Raw genomic sequence first — 18,513 nt, 5'->3', positions numbered from 1 at the left:
ATTCTCACCTCCCTCCCTGGTGCCAAGGCAGGACCGGCTGTGTCCTGGCAGATGTCTGGCCCCGGAGGAGCAATTTGGGGGGGTAAGCTTGGGGGGGTCACCCGCGGGTACCTGGAGGGGCCTGGGGTGACCCCCTCCCTGATGTCTTTTTCCAGGTAGAAGCCATTCAAAGGAAAAGAGAGAGAAAGAGAGAGAGAAAGAGAGGAGGAGGGAAAAAATAGAAGGCACTAACTAATTAACTGAAGGTTTTGGGGTAAGTTTTGGAGAGATAAGAGCAGACCAATTCCTCCCTGAGCTTGCTCAACCCCCAAATGGGGCAGCCGGGAAGGGGAGGGCACTGCACCCTGTGGGTAGGAAGGGGCCGTGGGGTGGCCCGAGTCGGGGCCAGGCTTCGGAGCGGCTCCCTCTCTAAAGCCGTACACCTGCTCCTGTGTTGTCCTTTCATCCTGCCTTGCCCGGGTGGCACTGGCTGATCCGGAGGATTGTCTGTGCTCCTGCCACTAATCCAACCAGAGGCATCTTTTCACGTCCAAACTTCATTAGCCGTTTTCTTATTGTTTTGCTGATTATTGCTGGTTTTGCTAATAATGTTCTACTCAATCTCTCACAGCCATCCTTTCTTTAAGAAGGAAAGAAGTGTAACTCATGGAGACTGCTGACAACGTACAGAAATTCAGCGATCAGTTTAAGGGCAATAACAGCCCAAATGCCAGTCCCAAGGGTGCCTACCTGCATTAATCATGTTGAGCAAAGCTGCTAACGCTGCAAAGGCCGCTGCGCTCCTCAGCCTGCCAAGCAAGGCTGTGGGCTCAGAGAGGTGGCGGCATTCCCAGAGGCATTTCTTGAAACTCAGTTAGGTCTGGCTGGGGAAGGAGGTGTTTGTCGGTGCGAGAGAAGAGGCCGTGACGGCGGGTGGGTGGGAAGGCAGCGTGGCTGACCTGTGTCGCAGCAGGGGCTGAGACCCTAACCCATATCAAGAAGATGGTGTGCTTGGGACCACGGGCTCTGTGCTCCTAACACCCTGCAACCAGCAAGGGAAGAGCTCTCCCCAAATCCTTAGACTTTGCCTGCTTGCTTTTTATTTATTAAAGTATTGAAACTGCCTGAAGCAACCAAAGTGCATTTTGTTCCAGCTGCCAGGGCTTGGAAGTAGAAAAGAGGCACATGTACTGCTTTTAGTGGTATGCATATCCACCCACCTGTTGGAGCAGTTAAATACAACTGGGTTGGCTGCAGTCTGAAGCGAGAGCTATGAATGGAATAGCAAGCGAAGTAATTTGTACAAGCAATGTCTAAAGCAGCAGCTAATGGAGAAGTGGCTGACATGCATGTTCTGGCTCTTTAGTGCTTGTTCCGAGGAAATGGCCTGACACCCTCGGCACAGCAGAGCTGCTTAACTACCCTCACGGACAAGACTTGAAAGACAAAAATTAGTTATAATTGCAATATTACTGCAGTAATGTTTGCCTCCTAATTGCCTTTCAGTAAAAAAAAAACCCCACGCAGTGAGGGATTTTTATTATAAGCATTACTTACATGTAAAAATGAATCCACTAACTGCCTCCCCTGTAAAAGACAGAACATTAAATATCATGGGCTGGACAGTCCTGTCATACCTACAAGTGTCATATCAAATGAGATAGCACCACTGACTGTATACATCAGATACATACATGAAAACTATTTCAGCATATTAAATGTGGGAACATCATTGCCATCATGGAGTCTGTAAATAATGCGTTGGTATTATCAGCCCTCTCAGCTGCAATGGCTGGAGTAGGGGAGGTGAAGGGAAGGGATGAGACAGAGAGCTGAAAGGGAAGGATTCTTGCTCAGGAAAGTCTGTAGTTGTGGAGGTTTTTTTCCCACTCTCAGAAGAAAATGTGAGGTTACAGATTCTCCAGAAAAATACAATAAAATGCAAAAATCTTCTTGGAACAAAAATGTTCCATTTCCAAAATGTCAAAATGATGTTTTGACATTACCAAAAGCTGTAGTCTCAGTTAAATAGAATTTTACGTTAGAAAGTGACATGCTTTTATGAGGAGTTTTGATTTTGACAGAGTGGGATTTTCCAGCATTGAAGCCATCTGATAAAGTCTAACTACCTCTGACTACTGATATACTACAGCAAGGTGGGTTTTAAGTGCAGGAATTAAAATCCCCTTTTGTAAAAAAAAGAGAGGTTAAGGAAGCTCAAAATTATGGGGGGAAAAAAAACAGAAAAAGATTGTTTGAGGACTCTCTGAAGGTGGCATCACTAGTACAGGAAGATTTTTACATATTTTGGGGATCTTTGTGGGGAAAATATTAATTTTTTTTAAAAATGGAGGAGTGAAAAATGAACTGTACAGGTTTGATGTTGATGTGAAGTCACCTCTGCCTCAACGAGACAGCCAGCTGAACAGATTTCTGTTCTCTACACCATAGACACAAAGTGATGCAGGTGGGTGTTACCTTCCAAGCATCGGCGTGTTTAGGGTTCAGTATATTGCATCATGATAGTATACGACTTTTCATTTAACACACTTGTTCAGCTATTCCTATTAAAGGTGTTTCAGTGTGCAGACAGGATTTGCTGAAAGCTGGTTGGTCCTGTAAAGATCCAATCCTGCAAACATATGCAGACAACTTCTTTCATTTGGGGGAGTAGTCCCCAAGAGTTTAGTGAAAGTCTTGTGGGATATGGTTTCTCACATCATTAAGGATTTTTGGGATTAGGTCTCGAACTGGTATCTTTTTGTAGGAGTTCTAGTCTAGCAACATGCATCAAGTTGAATTTTATTCCATGAGGTATTTTTGGTAATATTCTGTTCTGCATAAACAGGGTCGGACAGTATGACGTCTTGCGTATTATCAGGACCCTGTTTCTCAATTCAGTTGAGGCTAGCTCTAAAATAACCTGCATGACTTGCAAACACTTGCTACCTCTCCTTGTCATGCACTAAGGGTTTAAACTGTATGGATGTGTCCCTTCGTCATCCTCCTTTGTGAAGGATGAAAATGAGGGCATGCCCACGCCACAAATTTCCTCCTCAGCCTGAGACCTGTCCTTCTCCTGCCTGGCTACGTGGACTATCATTGAGCACCTTTTGGATTTGTGTAAGAAGCAGAAGAACATTATTTTTAATCCACTTGAGACGGAAAGCCCGGCACATCTGCGTATGTGCCGAAAGCTGTGGCGCAATCAGAAACTGACCCTACAGCGTCTGCCCCAGACCTGACCGTCGCTGCAAAGTGCAGAGATGTGCCCTGCATTGCCAGCTCCTAGTGGGGAATGCTCCTACCTGGCTCCCTCACTTTTTAAAAATGCAAACAGAAACAAACCCAGAAATACTGCTTTTTCTTTGAGTGCCACAAACTGTACGCCAGACAGAAACAGCTCAGGGAAGGGAGCCGACAGCTGAGCACGCCAGACACCGTGGGAGCCATCCACCCCCTCTTCGGCATAACGGGAAACATCCTGTCAGAAACACTCTCTGCATTTGGGCTTTTCTTGAATTAATTAGCTGTAAATGGTGACGGGCTTATCCTGCTGGGAGCCTGCGATTCCTAGTCGGTATTTATAGATGTGCTCGATAGGAGAGTCACGATGGTCAAAGCTCACCAGACAGAAAGCACCATGGCATCAGAGCTCCAGCCTCAAGTCTATTAGGGCTGCTCCCTCTAGTGGGAAAAAGTACTTTAGCTGCAAAAAACCCTTTTCCCCCCTATTTTTTTTTTTTTTAAACATTCTTTTTCTTTTTTTTTTTTCTGTTTTTTTTTTTTTTTTAAAGCGAAGAATTCAAGTTTTCCAGATAGTGCAAGACATGGGGCAGTTCCCATCAGACAACAGGTAACCAAACGCTGTGCTTTTCCAGCCCTTGAGCATCAGTGGTGGAGCTGGAGCCCAGCGGATGCAGGTCAGCAGTTACTCCTCTGAGGTGGACCCATGGCAAGTGAGGGACTCTTGGTTAGTCTTCCAGTAGTCCTCAGCCTATGCCATGGCTGTGTTTGTTTTTGATTTCCCACTTCTGATTACAAAAATAGGACTTACTATAATCATAATAATATTAATGATATAAAATAATTATTGTAATTATATACTTTTTGGCAAATTATTAACACAAAGCAGCCCAAAAGACCCCATTGGATTAAAAAAATGTGACAATGCATAAATGTTAAAAAAGACAAAGTCTTTGTTAAAAAAGAGGGAAAAACAAGCTGCAAATGAATGCATTTCTGTAAGGCAACATGTTACCTTTAGTTTTCCATCTAGATTTACGTCAGGTTCTGTTGTTGTTCAAGAAGTTGTTAGAACTTGGCTTGCTTGAGCTTATCAATGTGGTAACACAGTTTCAGCGCAGGTCCCAGTTTCAGCCCCAGGTATTTCATGATCATATCACTTTTCAGCAGCAGCAAAGCATTGCCATCAATCTCCTGGTTTCAAAAGAGAGAAAGAGAATCAAAATGTGTTAACCCCCTTCCAGTGCTGTGTCCTGACACGTTAAACAAGGTGACTCAGAAACAGCATGTCTTTTAGAGTAGACCTAGCTGAAATGTCATGCATTTTGAAATCTCATTAAAAAAATTGAAATCTGAGGTGTGATAGAATGAAACTCTAAAGGAGGGGTTAATCAATAGTACTTTTTATTCTTCAAGGAACTGTAAGGTTTGCCTAGGTTTTCAATTATTTTGCAATTAAAACATGAGGATTTAAAAAAAAAAATCAGAGTTGCTCTAAGCCCAATTCTGAGAAAAGCTAGTCAACCTTGAGAGAAAGGAGTGAGTGACGGAGAGAGGGAGAGGGATGTGGCCTCATGAACTGCTAATAGCACATCTGTGAACCTCAGTTCCAGCTTTGTCCCTGGCTATCTCCATGTTTTACATATCCCCTGTGCACTTATATCTGGTGATATATCTCTCTCTCTGTTTTTCTTAAATTGCAGATAGTAGTAACTTGCTTATTTTATTGCATTTATTACTAAAAATTGTTCAAACTTCATTGAACCATCATGTAAGTGGAGGAGATTACCACGAAGTTCAGGTTTTTATCCCAGACTTTTTGGGTTGAAAGCCTTTTGAAATCACAAGGTGAACACAAAGTAGCTTGGGTGCACAGAGAATCGGACTGTGTTTTACTATGGACTGTAAACCACAGAAGCTTTCAGCTACACTGTCCTTCCTTGGATCGTGAGCTTGTTTGTTTTTTCCCAACTATATTAGTGGATCTGCTAAAAAATACTATCTCTCCCCCCAGTCTCCATCACACTTACATACTCGGATCGTCGGAGCTAAAATGTAATGAGTGCTACGTGTGTGCGCATAGATGCACACGTATACACACATGCTAATGCTGTATATATTGTATTCTGTTTGTGATGGTCAGATCTTTCCTCTGTGATCCATTACCTACTAATTAAGCAATATTATGGATCCTAATTTGCCCCGATCATTATTATTCCATTCAGTAGGTGATTTAGGTGATGAGCAGTTAAGGTCACTTTCTGATTAACTCAATCAATTAATGCTCTTCATTTTGCAGCCCCCACTCTATCCATAATAGAAACTCTCTTCACCTTCCCCCTCTCCTTCCCATTATTTTAAGGAAGCTAAGGGAAAGTAAGAATAAGTGTTACATGTAATTAATATTTGCATAAGAATGAAAAACAAACTCCTGGAACTGTGGTGCCATAGGGTAAAAACACTGTCAAGGGTTTGGTGTGGAGGTAGCTGTTTCTAAATGTTGAGTTCAGCATTTTATTATTTCCTTTATTATTATCATGTAGGGGTCAAAATTAAACTCCATGACAAGAGTATGCCAGAGGGAGCATTCATATCCAATTAAATATCCCATATTAGCCATGTCCCTGTGCAGATTGTTGGCTTGACTTCTCTACAGTATTACTGTGTCAGCCCTTTTAAAAATAATTTTAAAAAGAAGGATTCTATAGCATGGTCCCCAAATGTGCAATAGCCCCACCAGAAGATCTTGAAACAGATCTGGAGCTGGTAAAATTCAAGTGCCACCATTGCAATTAGCTTGTTTCACATGAGTTGAGATCTGCAACTTAGAATATTGCAGATCATTGCCATCTTCCTGCAAGGGGGTGGACATAGCAAACATATGAGCTGCGAGGTCATGATACAGTTGAGTATAAACATACAGCTTCCACCTGCATGGGGCTTTCACGTAGTGCCGCTGTGAGGTCTCTGCCAGGCCAATGGCTCCTTTGCGTGAGGCCAAAAGATCTATCAGTTATGGGCTAGGCTTTCCTCGGCACACGTCCCTGACGAGGGAGCAGGGAACAGCAGAGGGGAGGTAGTAGGCAGTTTCATGGTCTTTGGCAGACAATCTCAGGAGCCACCTGTGACAGAGCTCCTTGGGTGTCTTGGCAAGAAGAAAAGCTTCTGCTCCTGGTGGCAAGAGGAGACCCATGGTCATCCTGCAATGCATATGGCAGCTGAGGAGGATGCAGGCTGCACCTCCTTACTGGACCCTGGGAGAACCAGGTCCAGGGAATGTGGTCAGCACCCAAATGGCTTAATACAGAGGTAGGAAAGAGCACTGCCTGCACACAGGATACATCCCCCAGCCTTTTATTCCTGGTGGTCCCGCCATCCTCTGCCTCCCAGTGTCATAGTTCAGATGAGTTGATTGCCGAAGTAATGATTTCAGGTGATAGCTGGGCCTGGTCAATGACAGTAAGTGCTTCTAAGTAAATTATGCACCTGCTTCATAGGAAGATATGGCCAAGGTTAATGGACTAATCACTTGTCTCTCGCCCCTAGGGTCTCCATGCTAATCCAGATGAGATTTGAAGGCTGAAAAATTGCAGGGACATATATAACTCAAAGGCGTAATTGAACTGAATTGTGTGGCAATCTTACCCAGGTTCTCACACCTATGGCATATTTTACAAGGAAACCAATGATAAGTAGAGCCCACGGGTGCTGGGTGTTCAACAAAGGATGACAGGGACAGTCTTTAGTCGTGATTTAGCTTGGTCTCTTTGGTCACAAAGCAGCTGTAGTATTGTGGCATGCTCCAGTGCAGCTGGCCCATGACTGCCTGGAGCATGTCACTGCCCTGTTGCTAGATAAAAGCATTCTGTGCCATCCTTTGCTGCAAGTGGAAACTAAACAAAACTGGTGCTTTTGCACTATCCATATTTACAAGATGAATGTTAAATGTTTTTCTTCTTTGGGATGTACCTGTATGCCTCAGGCCATGGCAGTTCTCTCTTCTTGCATGAAGAGTTTTTTCTTGATGCACAGACCCTTCTGATAGTCTCCAAAACTCATGCTAAAGCAAGTTCCTTTAAATCTGAAGGTGGCTTGTTTATCTGCCTGGCTACCCACATGGCCAGTGTAGGCCATGTTCTATCAGCTTATAAGGCAGATCTGACTTCTCTGCAGAAGGCAGGGAAAGTAGTCTTGGCATCTGACCTGTAATTGGAGATTTCATCCTAGCACCACTGTGCCTGCTCTGTTGTTCTGATCCCACTGGCCTGTCTGCAGAATGGCAGATAGACTCAATACCTGCCTAGGGTGAGCAGACATCAAGGCTTGTGTTCACCTTCATTTTCATCTGCTTCTCAGCCACTTCCTCTCCTCAGTATCTGGAAACCCTGCATCCAGGGTGTAGCTGGAAGTTTATCAGTTGTTTTCCTCAGCTCTTGTCTGCAGCCCCACATTCCCACCCATCCCTGCTGGCACATGGGCAAGGAGTGGGACCCGGTGATCAAACCCTCTCGCTTGCTTTGCAACCTGAGGCACTGTTCAGGAGTCAGGGCGGGGGAGCTCTTCTCGTTTAGACCTAGGTCCAGGCACTTACATCCAAAGCTATGACCTCCAGCTGAACACAAGCGAGTCACTTTTAGGGTAAAATCCATTTTCATAGCCAGACTGAATTGATCAAGGAGGGATGGAGGAGGAGGAGGAGGCTGAAGATGGTATTGGATACATTGGTGCCAATTCCATATACAGCAGCAGAACAAGAAACTCCAGATCAGATGTGTGTTTACAGTCTTCCCCTTTACTACTTAAGGATAACATTTCCACCACTGCCGATTGCCTAGCAAATGCAACTATCATATTCTCCAGTGAGTCAGCAGGTCTGTTAAATTTGGTTATGTAGTTACATAATACTGAGGGGAAAAAGATTAAAAGCTTGGCTGGTTTGGGTTTCTCCTGCTAAATATCTACAGATGCATAAAAAATGCTCTTCAGAGAAGAATCACAGGTATCCTGGGAAAAAAATTGTCATTGAGACGAGGCTTTTTTTGTGCCAATGAAAAATGAGCACCAGATCCTCTGTGCTTTCTCTTAGGCTTGGCATAGAAACAACTTACACTGATGTAGTTGGGAACAAATAGTGAGCATTTTCTCAAGACATTGTTACGGTCTCCCCTTTGAAGGCTAAATAGAATAGAATAGAATAGAATAGAATAGAATAGAATAGAATAGAATAGAATAGAAGAGTTGAGCTGCGTTGAGTTGGAAGGGACCTACAACGATCATCCACTCCAACTGCCTGACAGCTTCAGGGCTGACCAAAAGTTAAAGCATGTTATTAAGAACATTGTCCAAATGCCTCTTAAACACTGACAGGCTTGGGGCATCAAGAACCTCTCCAGGAAGCCAGTTGCAGTGTTTGACCACCCTCTTGGGTGATAAGTGAACACTGCTTCAACCCAAACCCCCCAGCAGTGCTGAACACCTTGCGGGGCCCTATGTTCAACCTGGCAGAGCACAAACACTGCCTATAGCAGCCAAAGGCAGCTGAGGGGGCATGTGTGATGTGTACTGGCTATCTCTTGGGACTGCCCATGCACTTGGCTTAAATCACCCAGAAATGGTAAGGGCAGCCTTCTACATACGTGTTTTCTGAAGAGCTCCACGTGGGGACCTAAAGCGTGAGGGTCTGCATCCTTCACAAACCAAACCACATCATCCACTGTCCAGGTCAAAGGATTCTTGCTTGATGGCCGAGCCGCATCTTGTCGTTCTGGTGAAGGACTTGAGGCTATTGGTACAAAAAACCCACAACAGCGCATTACAATGGCATGCAGCGGTTTCCTTGGTTTGTGAGTGTGCAGTGGTATGGCAGCCTCACTGCAGCATTGGATGTTGGATCTGTGTGTGCAAGTATCAGCCTGAGATGGTGGGGTGGGGAGAGAAAGGGACTTGGAGCAGTTTCTGATATGAGTGCTTATCGGGAGACACGATCCCAGCTGGCAAATTGCGTTAAAAACCATGAAACCCTCAGGTTCCTGCTGGGGAAGGAAAAATGTGCCAGCTGACAGGCTCTTAAACTGAGTTGCCCCTGCTGTCTGATCTGCAAGCAGTGGGGATCTTGGCTCAAGAAGACACCACCCTCCCACCTGGAGAGAAAGCGCTTCAGCACTACACAAAGCAATTTACCATCAAATGCGAAGGCTAGAGGATAAAATCAGGATTTAGCAAATAGGGGTTTTTTCTTCACATTCAGATATTCAGACTTAACTTAGAGCTTAAAGGAAGGTTTCTAGTCCATATCCTCCTAATCTTAGGCTCTCACGAAGCTGATGGTCCCCAATGAATGCCTATTTGGAAAGCTACTAAAACACATGAAGATGAACATTGCACATGTGACTTTTTAATGGTATAAGCCCTGGATGATTTAAGGTCACTTCGGCTTGCTGTAGCTTTAAATCAAGTGAATAAAGGCACATTGGAATGAAAGTGCATTTATGTTTTTATTCTTAGTCTCCACAGAATTATAAATCTCAGCCTCCACATGAATATAATTTGCAACCCCACTTATGCTGCTTCACTATTAAAAGAACTGTATTATGCTAGGTTACAGGAAAGCTGTTTAAATTTGTTTATATTGACACCAAGTAAACTTTGCATTAGCAGGTACCAGCACACAGATGTATAAAATGTTACTTGCCCAGACCTGCTCATCTCTTTCCGTTAAGGCCCGGTTTTTAGTGACAAAGGTGCAAATGGTAAGCAAGCAGGCACTACGGAAGACAGAAAGGAAACAGAAGAGTGCAAGTAGAGGGAGACCACAGATACCTAAACTGGAGCCTGGAGAAGTGCCAAGTAGCGAAGAGGGCGATCAGAGCTGCTGAGGAGAGAAGGGCTGAGCTTTCCAGAGAAATACTGAGCTTATAAAGACAGATCAAATGTATGAGAATCCCTATGCGTGACTCAAAACATGATCCTAATGCGTATGAGCAAATGTAGTGGGCTGGGTTTGCAGCTTATGTAGATTGTCATTCCATTGACTTCAATGGAGTCATGCTGATTTATATTAGCTGAGGATCTGCCCCTATATGCACAATAACTGCTTTAGGTGCATATTGGTAATTTTTTTTCTTGCTGCCATGCTCATCTTACAGTATAATGTAATGAGGTATATTTTTCAGTTACGAAGGATGAACTCCAGTAAGCAGCAGTGCTATGAATGTGCAAATCTGGTCAATGGGCTTCATAATGGCATGTGATGTAAATATCATGATAATTACATTCTCATTTGCTAAGTCACTGTTCTGGATATAAAGGACAAGGAATAGCCGCAGGTCCTCTTAATTAGACAGCGAGGATTGGTGTTCATATGGACTCAGGCGACCCTGGGCTCCGCTCACAGAATAAATGCAATACACAATGGTACAGACACCATCTGGAGCCTTTGGCATGAAACGATGAAGACAAAGAGTGCAAAACAAGCAGGGTAATCTTGGCCAACCCCTGGATCATCAGTAACATCGAGTAACTTTGTCAGGGACAAGTGGGAGAACTGAGACTTGTCTCGCAGGCAGAGGGATGAGTATTTCTCCCCTGCCTGATCTGCCGATGGTCTGGGTGCCAGCTGATATGTGGAGATATTGGGCACCTCGGAACCTCAAACCAAAGGTCAGGGAGAAAACCAGGCTTTTGCAAAACAGCTGGAAAATAGATGGCAGGGAAGAAAGGTTTGGCTGTGCCCAAAGGATTGCAGAAGTTTCTATCCTACTGCCATAATGTGGTCAGGGGAGATGCTGTGCCACTACTGAGGATCACATTTTTTCCCTTAAAGTTGTATGAATGTAAGGAAAGCCCAGGGGGCTTAGCCTGGGATTCACACTGGGCACAGAGAAAGCAGCCCCTGGCCCAGTGACTCCTGCCTGCAACCCGCTGCTTCCAGAAATGCCAGGAAAGGGCAAAGGGGAACAGAGAGCCCCGAGAGCATTTGGGAGCCTTCACAGGTACTGGAAATATCTGTAATGAAAGGAAGGGGGATGAGAAGAAAAGGTTGAAATGACAGGGGAATTCTATTCACTTCTTCACAATCTAGCAATCAATAGCGTAAATCCGATTTTTTAAAGACAAATATAAATGACCTTTCTAAAGAGACCACATAGCTAGAACTCTTCCAGGCCCTAGCAGTGAAGATAACCCTTTCAAATCCCTACCTGAGGTATAATACAATAATACAAAACCAAGAATTATATGTAGATACTAACTCTTCAAAGATTGTTTCGTCTTTATTTACCTACCTAGAGTCAAGTCCTGGATTCTCTGCTGCTTTTTCATGAATTAAGATGTGTTATTTTACTTGGGTGTAAGGGGCTACCTTTAAATGTTAGTAAAACTGGGATACTACCAGCTTGCAGACAAATATCTTGAACATGGTTTGTAGCTGGTGAGTCTGGAAACAATCTGGTTTTCCATATCTTTCAAAATATATTTTGTTGTTTGATTTACTCTGGCCTTTTAACATCGTAGTTTACACATTTAAGTGTAATCTCTCTATTTACAAAAGAAAATAAATCATTTCATGTCTACACAAAGCCATGGGGTTAGTTTCAATAGCATCGCTTTGCTGAAAGATTATATTAAACACAAAAGTGTTTGATGGCAGCAGGGCAAGTACTATACATTTTTTCTTATCTGAAGGTATTCACACTTAACCTAAGAATTAGATAAATGAGGAAGTCTCATGTCTCCCGGGTATCCTATGCCATCCTGTCATCAGAATTAATCAAGATGATAATGAATACTCAGATTACAAAGAGATGGGAGTGCTCGCGACCAATAATTATTTTTAGAGATCGTAATCTAGGTCAAATCCAATTTCCTGTTTTTGACAGGTGGCAAAAATTTGTCAAATTAATGGAATGGGATATGGAAATTTAGGTAATCAGAGGGAAGCACTTCCCCCTCCTGCCTGAAGCGGTGTCGGGGAAGGAGAGTGAAGAGGTTCCTCTGCAGGGGCAGGTCTCGGGGCATCCCCGTCGAGACCATTGCCTGCACAGAAGCGGCTGGAGAGACCAGGTCAGTGGCCAAAGCCCAGCGAAGCCGATGGAAGGACGTGGCCTGGCTTGGTCTGAGCTCTCACCCCACGCAGGCTTTTCTCTGCCTCCCACCTCTGTCCTCGGGACCTTCCTGAGAAGGAGGATGGGGAGAGAGAAAGCCAACGGCCGAATGGCTGCAGAGGCATGACAAGGAAATCCGATGCTAAAATGGAGTTAAGCCTGTGAAAGAAGGAAATATAAATAACAGACTCCCTAAATATGTTCTTGGCAAACAAACAGAGCCCAGAGGGAGTACGGTCATTGATAGATAAGAGTGGAAAGGGAGTGACAGATGAACTTTAATATTGCTGCAGGCCTAAATGATTTCTTTGCCTCAGGGGAAGGGGGTGGGAATGAAATTTCAAAAGGTTCTCTCTGATTGCACTGGAGCAGATAATAAGGAGCAGCAGATCTACTGAAACTAAGCAGAAGTAGCAGACCCTCAAAGGCGCAGAGAAATGGGAATTATTTTAAAAAACAAACCACCTCCCACTATAAGCAAGGACAGGAGGAAGTCTTTGTAGAAGACACTTTTCTAAAAGTCTAGGGCACATCAAGGAGGAGAAGAGGAGAGGCATCAGAAAAGCAGGTGTGTGGGAGAACACAATTACAGGATATTTATGGGTGCGATGGGGTTTGATGAGCCACAGTCAGCAGAGAGCTCTGGAAAGAAGATTGGGCTTAGCACATCAGTTTGCACTGGCAGGTGCTTTCAGGAGATGCCGTGCACCACCTGGCTGGTGGCCTCAGCCCTGTGGTGTGGCAGGGCAGAGCCCTCGTCTCACCAGCGCGGCGGCTGCTCCCACTCCTGGCACGGCACGCACCGCGTGGGGATGCAACGTCGCAGGTGCTCCGCTGCCCACTGCAAGAGCAGCCCAGCATCCATGCATCCAGCCACATGCCATGGGCTGGCATCAAATATTTATTTGGGCTTTTCTTGGTTTGCCTCTCTTTTGCAGGGGCAGGGGGAAAATAGGCAGCTCGCTGAAAGCATTGAACCTTTCAGGCTGTAAACGTTTTTCAAAAATTAACAGGCAGGCTGTGTTTGCTGAAGAAGCGATACCCAGTGCTGAGCCCCGCAATGCCGTCAGCAGCTCCTTCGGCACTGCCTTGGGGAGGTGCTGGATCTGGCCCCCACAGGCTGCTTGCAGTATTATTCTGGAAAAAGAGAAACTTCAGACCTTGCGCCCCCAAATGTTTTCAGGAAATAAATGTATTAGCAAGCAGGATTGCCTCTTTAACAAAGGCCCTCAGGTGATTATAATTAACTGCTAATATTGGATAATAAAATCTACATAAAAATAACAAGCTACAGGGCAAGGTTAAGGTTATTATGTTGTGGTTGAACATGCAATTCTTCATACTTGGAATAAAGGCTTGTTTGTTATGTAAGCAGGCTTGGAAAGGTTTATGATGTCCTTGACTATTCCTTCCCTGATTTAAGAGCTTCAATTTGGCAAATGATGACAGGAAAGTGCATGTTTATCTGTTAGCAGTCCCAACTGGCTTTCTGAAATGAGATTTTTTTTTTGTTTGGAATTTTTTAGCATAATCATGGAGAATTAGGCATCATGCTTCCAATCGCATTAATGAGAGCTTTGAGGTTTAATCTCATCCATTCCGCTTGAAAGACATGTTCTGCTATGCACTGAGATATGTTTTATGGTTATGGTTTTTTCCATGATATTTGCCCACCATGATAAATAAGGCAAGCTATTTTTCAAAAATATCCATAAATAAAGAGGATTGGTTTGAGGTTTCAGAGAGAAATTCTTCCTCCTTTTAATGAGTCCTGCCCATCCCTGCCTTGTAAGTATGCAAACTGAGGAGGATAAGAACAGAGGCTGGCATGCACCACTTACTCATCTTTGCTCACTTATGATTCAGCAGCATATAAAGTATCCCCATAAAGAGGAAAAACTCATGCAGAAGCATCGTAGTGAGACCGCAGATTCCAAAGACCTTTGCAAGAGACATTTTGCGAAGAGAGTAATCAAACTTTAGTGTGGCTACACTAAGGCTGTGGCAGAAAGATGTGTATTTTAGAAGTCTGGGATTGCCAGTAGAAGTGGAAGCAGCACGGTGGGTGAAAGTGTGATAGCACTGAAGAAATAGAGTCTCTAATTTTAAGGAGGAACAGGCAATGCTTTGTAGGACTCTACAGTGGGAATTACAATGTTACAGAGCTGACACTATCACGAATGGAGTAGGAGATGAAACCAGGCTGTGACTGGAAACAGGACAGTTTCGTTTATGCTAGAAGTGATATCGTAATGGATCTGTGGGCACCTTGACTTCACTGTGTTGCACATCACAGCCACTGAAAACTGCCTGACTGTGTCTGAGAGCAAACAGCTCTCCTCTGCCTCAGAGGACCCAGGTCCTGCTGTGGACTGTGGGAAACTCTCCGCTGGAGGCTCCAGAAAGCAGCTGAGTGGATCAGAGGAAATGCGCTGGATGGAGGTGGCACAAATGTGCACTAGCCATTTGTGCTGACGTACAGCGGTGCCTATGGGTAGCGCACAGGTGATTGCTGTTCCTCTTGTTGGAGACCTTGACAGCAAACCCATCTCCGTGGGTTTACGTGTACCGTTATGGCAGATGCTAATCTACAATGGATGATACTGGGACTAATAAATTGTTAATAATTGTAAATGATCAATATCAACAGATTAATAACTGTTTTCATGATGTTCACTGCATAACTGTCAGTTTTAGGGAGCCTTTACTGTTGAGCTGGCCAAACATCCCAGAGGTCCCAGATGAGCTAGCCTTTGCAAATGCATGTCACATAAAACATACTAAGCAGTTTGGGGATGAGACCTGTTACCCTAAAGTATCATATATAGCAGCTTAAAGTCACCTGTAACTGCTTCAAAGACAACCAAATATCATGGGTGCCTGGTCCAAAAGCGATCTCTTCCTCTTTGTTCCTCAAAGTGCTTTAATATGTTTCAAGCTAGAGGAGTATAGGAACCTGCAAAGCCTATTGCATGGCTACTACATGACTCTTCTGAGACAGGGAAACAGTGGCATTCACAGTGAGAAACAAGAAGGGAAAGTAATTCAGATGAGCAAGTTTAAGGAGCTCTGATTTTACACTTCAATCCCTTGAACATAGATTAAAACCCCTGATACCAAGGCTTTTCTCCACACAACGCATTTTTAGCACAGGAACTCTACCACAGTACTTTGTGGATGCTGAAAATGCACAAAGTATTCAATAAGCCATTGGGTGATTCAGGGAAGAAAAATCTATGAAGGGTAACTAAATATGAATCCACCGCTTCTGGTTCAGGAAACCCTTGAGCCACAGATTTCTGAAGGCAGAGAGGGTAGTGGGGAAGCACCACCATTTCTGCACTTATCCCTTTCCTGGGGGTGTGCTGCTGTCTCATGCTGGAGACAGGGTGCACGGCTAGACAGACCTTTGCTCTGAACTGCTCTGACCCTTCCTATGTACTACAAAGAGATAACGACTGATCCCAAGCAGGATGATAAAGATTTTCAAAGCAAGCAAGTAACAACATTGTTAAATCTTGGCTCCTCACAGCTGCCAACTAAAAAGCTTGACCAAAGGGTCCCAGTTCTGCTAGGAGGCTCTAGGGAAGCAGTGGGAGAGGGGAAAATGAATCCTGCGCACAGGACAAGAGCCTCTTGTCCTCCCAGCACTTGATTATGCCTGCCCAAGAGGCACTGAACAAGATCTGAAAGAAAGTGGGTTTTCATTTCCTTTTCATTGTAACTGAGGCCCCCAGTTCTTAGTGGCAACCCTTTAAAAGTTGTTTGCAGTAGTGCATTCCTATACTAGCCACTTTGCTTTGAGTAAAGTTGACTCTATAAGTAAGGAAAAAATAATAATGAGAACCAAATGGTTCGCTGTGCTCTGTATAATAGAGTAACACAGGGGTAAACCAAGGAAACAAGTATGCAAGAATAATAACAAAGTGAGCGATGGTTTTGCATAGGTATTGAATATTTAGGAAGGCAAACATAGATAAACAAAGAAATACAAGGGTAAATACTGGTAATACATATTTTGGAATAATAATGTTCTAAAATATTAAATAGTGGAAGTTCAGGATCAAGAAATAATACAGGTGTTGAAGAGGTGAGGGACATGAAAGACTTATGCAAAGATCTGCGGCTACTGGAAGGAGGCTCTCGAGTGGCCACCAAGCAAGAATGTGCAGAATCACTTGCAATTTCCAGGGGAAATGCAAGGGCAGAAAGACAGTGTAATGAGATAATGGTAGACAAAGGGGCTAGGGGAACCAGCAAGGCTTCTGCAAATATATCAAGACTAAAAAAAAAAAAAAAAATACTAGAGTGACAGTAGATTCCATTAATAAATGAGGAAGGGAAAGAAATTAATGACTTAAGAATGGCTGAGACTCAACTCCTTTGTTAGATCTATCTTCAAGATGAAAAATGCATAAATGTATTTTGAATAATTAGTAAGGGGTGAAGACACTGTTTGAATCACTACAGAGAAAGACCTGTTAATGGAGAACTTGGAAGATAAAAACAAAGACAAAGTTAACAGAAGTTCAGGGAATTAGCTAGCCCATTTGATGAACCCAGGTCATTTCTAGAGGAAAAAAGTCATGGCTAATAGGGAAAATAGGTAATGGGCAGAGCAACCGACCCAGCAAACCTAAATCCTAGCAGGGTTACTGGACAAAAATATAAAGAGAGGGAAGAAGAAGGGTTATTCAATGAAGTGGTTCCCATGGCATCCCTTGAATTTGCAGATAAACTTCTTGTGACTTTGCTTCCTGAAGGATAAAAAAGCCTTGAGCAGTGAGCTGGATGATTTCTAAAAATGTATGTTTTGCTGGGCAGTCTTTTTCAAGCAAAATCTGACCTCGTTCATGATTAAAGGGGCAGGATGGGCCATGCAACTAGGAAGCAAAACCTTTTGCTAAAATGGTTTCAGGTAGGCACTAATATTTAGTTTTGCTTTGCATCATATCTTGTACACACCTGGTGTCACACAAATAACAGGTACCTGCCTGTAGACAGTGTCAATCTTTTGGAGGAATGCCTTACATATTAATATTTATATCTGTAAGTTGATAATGGCACTTGTGATTGCCACACGATTATACATAATACATATGTTTACGTAATTAATAACAGCATTAGAAAACATTCACCTTTTTACTTAATGATGAACAGATTGATTTTGTGTTTACATAAGTTATTATTTCTCCTTCTTCTGGAAGCATGTGTGGTCTGGATGGATGTTAACCCAGACCCACCTCACTAATTTTCCTGGGAATTTGGGAGTGAGTTAACACTCCATCATGGCACCAGCATAGCAACACACATTGCTAAATGGAAGATGTTATATTACCACTTCTGTTTCCTTCAAGATAGGTCCCATTCCTTGTTGGGCTGGAGGTCTGTTGTCGCAGGCCAGTAGACGAGGACCCCCCTGAAGACATCTGGGCAGGACGATGGCTACAGGAGGAAGAGGAGCCTCCAGCAGGACATCCATCTGCAGGACTCTGCCGCATGGGGTACATGGAGCCCATGCAACCAAAGGCAGAATCGGCAGGATCCACATTGTACCGCTTCATGTTCGCAGGATCAACCAGGTAGTCCTCAGGTGTGACTGTTTCTGCCCAGGAAGCCAAGACACAAAAGAAACATCAGTAAAACAGAACCAATTTTAATTCAGCCCTTGAAAAAAACAATATATGTTTTTGCCAAAATTCCCTTTTTTGGCAAAAAGTTTAACTCCATTTCCAACTTTCTGTACAGACAGCTGGCTCCAGGAGAGATCCTTGCTGAGAATTAATAAATAATGAAGGGAAGCACAACCACTCAGAAGTCAGTAGAGTCACAACAGGGGAACTATGGCTTGGTGTGACTCATCCGTGACAGCTTATGGCAATATTCTCTGTAAAGTCCTGGGCCACTGACTGGCGGGTCCCATTTGCTTCATGGTGCTCCCCGAATACCACCGAGAATGGATGATTGTGCAGCTATTGTTTGCTCTGTCTTTCATTTAAAAACATGAAAGTTGAAAGGAAGAAGGCAGAGGAGGACAACAGGACAGACAGTTTGTTGGGTTCATAACACCTGGCAGCCAGTAAGAGGGAGTGAAGGTAATAAACCAAAGCGTTCTGGCTGCAATTACCAAAATTAGTCAGAAAATATCCTCAGCTGCAGACATCCATCAGGCCTGGTATCCTGCAAG

At 43.8% G+C, this 18,513-nt stretch overlaps 1 protein-coding gene across 2 annotated transcripts in view; it reads right to left on the bottom strand.

The window, feature by feature from the left end:
• Positions 1-4,293: 4,293 nt before the first annotated feature.
• SCML4 (Scm polycomb group protein like 4) overlaps positions 4,294-18,513 on the bottom strand; it is a 49,477-nt gene continuing 35,257 nt past the window's right edge. For both annotated transcript variants that reach the window (XM_075708391.1, XM_075708392.1), the window contains 3 exons: positions 17,665-17,931; positions 8,862-9,007; positions 4,294-4,419 (listed from right to left, as the gene is read on the bottom strand). In XM_075708391.1, coding sequence (XP_075564506.1) covers positions 4,294-4,419; positions 8,862-9,007; positions 17,665-17,931 — 539 coding nt within the window. The remainder of the gene's footprint in view (positions 4,420-8,861; positions 9,008-17,664; positions 17,932-18,513) is intronic.

Source organism: Pelecanus crispus, chromosome 3 (assembly GCF_030463565.1).
Source record: "Pelecanus crispus isolate bPelCri1 chromosome 3, bPelCri1.pri, whole genome shotgun sequence".
In the NCBI taxonomy this organism is placed as follows: domain Eukaryota; kingdom Metazoa; phylum Chordata; class Aves; order Pelecaniformes; family Pelecanidae; genus Pelecanus; species Pelecanus crispus.
The sequence above is the reverse complement of the archived record's forward strand: the minus strand, read 5'-3'. Positions and strand labels throughout refer to the sequence as shown.